This window comes from Mandrillus leucophaeus, unplaced genomic scaffold (genome assembly GCF_000951045.1).
Source record: "Mandrillus leucophaeus isolate KB7577 unplaced genomic scaffold, Mleu.le_1.0 Scaffold535, whole genome shotgun sequence".
NCBI classification, from domain to species: domain Eukaryota; kingdom Metazoa; phylum Chordata; class Mammalia; order Primates; family Cercopithecidae; genus Mandrillus; species Mandrillus leucophaeus.
This window is the reverse complement of record NW_012105753.1, coordinates 105214-107710: the sequence shown is the minus strand read 5'-3', so window position 1 is coordinate 107710 and position 2497 is coordinate 105214. Positions and strand designations below refer to the sequence as shown.

Here is a 2497-nt window from a genome sequence, read left to right as displayed (position 1 = left end):
TAGGAATATTTTCTTTGGGGCTGGTTACCACGTTGGCTTTGTTGTTTATCTGTGGGTATGCAGAAAATAGAAACAGAGATGCCTTAAACCCCTTGTGAGCCGAGATTGTGCCACTGCACTCCAGCTTGGGGGAGAGAGCAAGACTCTGTAAAAAAAAAAAAAAAAGAAAAGGTAAAGAACTTAAGAAGGGTTACAAAAGAGTCCAGGTATACCAGCGCCGGGGTAGGAATATTTTCTTTGGGGCTGGTTACCACGTTGGCTTTGTTGTTTATCTGTGGGTATGCAGAAAATAGAAACAGAGATGCCTTAAACCCCTTGGTAGCCAATATCTCTAGACGCAGCATGTCTACATGGAGATGTAGACATGAAGATAAAGAGCCACTGAAGATGAACGTGAAAGACATGGTGACGACTGACAGGAATGATGATCGCTAGTCTCCGATGGTCACACACAGGCTGGACCATGTTCGTGACGATGCAATGAGAAAACAGACGTGTCTGCTGTTGCTATGCCACCTTAGCAAACAAAGAACTGCTTCAATGGAGCTCCAATCAGGTTTCAGAGTATGAAATGAATATAACCATTCTCATACTCTTCAAGTGGATTCTGTTTCCAAGCTTCCAATTGTTCACTGTTATAAATACATTTCTTTCTTCCCCCATTTTATTCTTGAGCCTGAAGTCACATATAGACGATCTTTCTCTGGGGATCCATCATTACTTTGCTTAGGAGCAATTAAATTATCCAATGAAAATTTAGGTCTTTGATAAAATGCTGTCACAATAGCTTTTAAAAATGATAAGTGTAGATCTCCTTTAAAAATTACATCTTCAATTATTAGTGGGGAAATCAAACTTTTTATGTTGAATGTAAAAGGACTTTAACTTTTACAGTTGTGTAAGAGGAAAATACTACATTTTCTGTCACAGTGTTACTGCTATCACTGCAGAATATATTTGGTAATATCATTCCCTTGCTTTAACATAACTGGATTTGACTTTAAAGAATATATCATTACCACTGGGGAAGCTGTGTGGTAAAAGCAACTCAGAGGATCAATAAGTGCTCTAACGGTTCACAGAGAAGACTCTTTGTAGACAGTGGCAACCAGAAACTACAACTGAGTTGGGGCACCAAGAATCAAAGACTAAAAAGTAATAATCAACATTCTTTTAAACTCATGCGTGACAACTTACGTTATGGTTCTCAAACAAAAATGTAAGGTAACATTCATTTTCTTACACTATAGTATCTAGGTATTTTATTTATTATTTTCTAAAGGAGTATACCTCCACTATTTTAATATAAATATATAAAAGGATGTAAAGAGAAACATATACTATATAAAATAAGTGAGTATCAAATGAGCATTTACAAGTGGTGACACCAGTTTAATTGTTTGGGTTTTCTGGGAAGTCTATACCTGATAACTATATATCCTGTCAAAACTAGTATTGAGAGGAAGATAGAAAGTATCATAAATTAATTTAAATATGTAATATTTTTCCTTCCTTTTCATTTCCATTTGTGTGATTACTGGTATCGTTATTTTTACAGTAAGCTGTGACACTGTGCTGTTTGACCTGCAGGAAAGGATAGAAAACTTCTAAACTTTCCTTTACTGGAAAATTCTATAAATGTTGTCATCAATCTATATTTTGCAGAGAGTTAAAACCTTTTTTCCCTTTAAATCAAAGTGCACAGAATTTAACATGATATTGTGCAAGAGCCAAAGAGATAAGAGGTAAAAAGTCTATTAAAGAGGGATCAAAATTCAGTATTTATGTTAGTACAGGGTACGTGAGAAAAGAGGAGGGATGCACACACAAATAAATTCCTATTAGGGAAATGTGCTAGGCAAAAGATAGTTGGCTTCCTGTCAAATGAACAGGGGCACTTATAGTTAAAGCACCATATGTATTTAATATGCTATATTTAGTTTATAACAGTGAATGCAAATGAAAGAAATATTCTGAGATACTTTATGTCTATTTTGAGATATGATACTTGATTTTCTTCTAGGATATGGCTGCCATGAATTGCTTTATTTTAGTGAAAATGTCCCACTTGCACACCTATGCATACAAACTTATCTGTACAAGTGCACATGTTCCCTCCTCCCACACACACACACCTACACACATTCACATATAGATACACAGCATACACACACCATCATCTCTTCCAGATGAAGGCCATTCTGTCTGGGTGAGCCATTCTTTATTGTTAGGTATGGGAAACATGAGTTAAATGAATATGTGCCTCAACCACACTTTCAGTCATGTTTAATGTGCAGTTAAAGCTTTTTTGTTAATGTAAAGATTAACTAAATGATTTTTTTTCTGTGAAAAATCTTTTGGAGGTATTTATAAGATTAATTTATTGAAAACTAATAGGAGAATTTCTAAGTAAAAGGCAAGAAGACATTCTTTTCAAAGAGTCAAATATAAAGCATGGGTTCAACCACAAATGTCTTTTTTTTTTTTTTTTTTTTTT

At 34.8% G+C, this 2497-nt stretch overlaps 1 protein-coding gene across 1 annotated transcript in view; it reads right to left on the bottom strand.

Annotated features, from left to right (window-relative positions):
- Positions 1–2497, bottom strand: part of CAMK2D (calcium/calmodulin-dependent protein kinase II delta) — a 115911-nt gene that overhangs the window by 63992 nt on the left and 49422 nt on the right. Inside the window, exon 11 of the mRNA XM_011997286.1 lies at positions 213–272. Within this exon, the coding sequence (XP_011852676.1) occupies positions 213–272 (60 nt within the window). The remainder of the gene's footprint in view (positions 1–212; positions 273–2497) is intronic.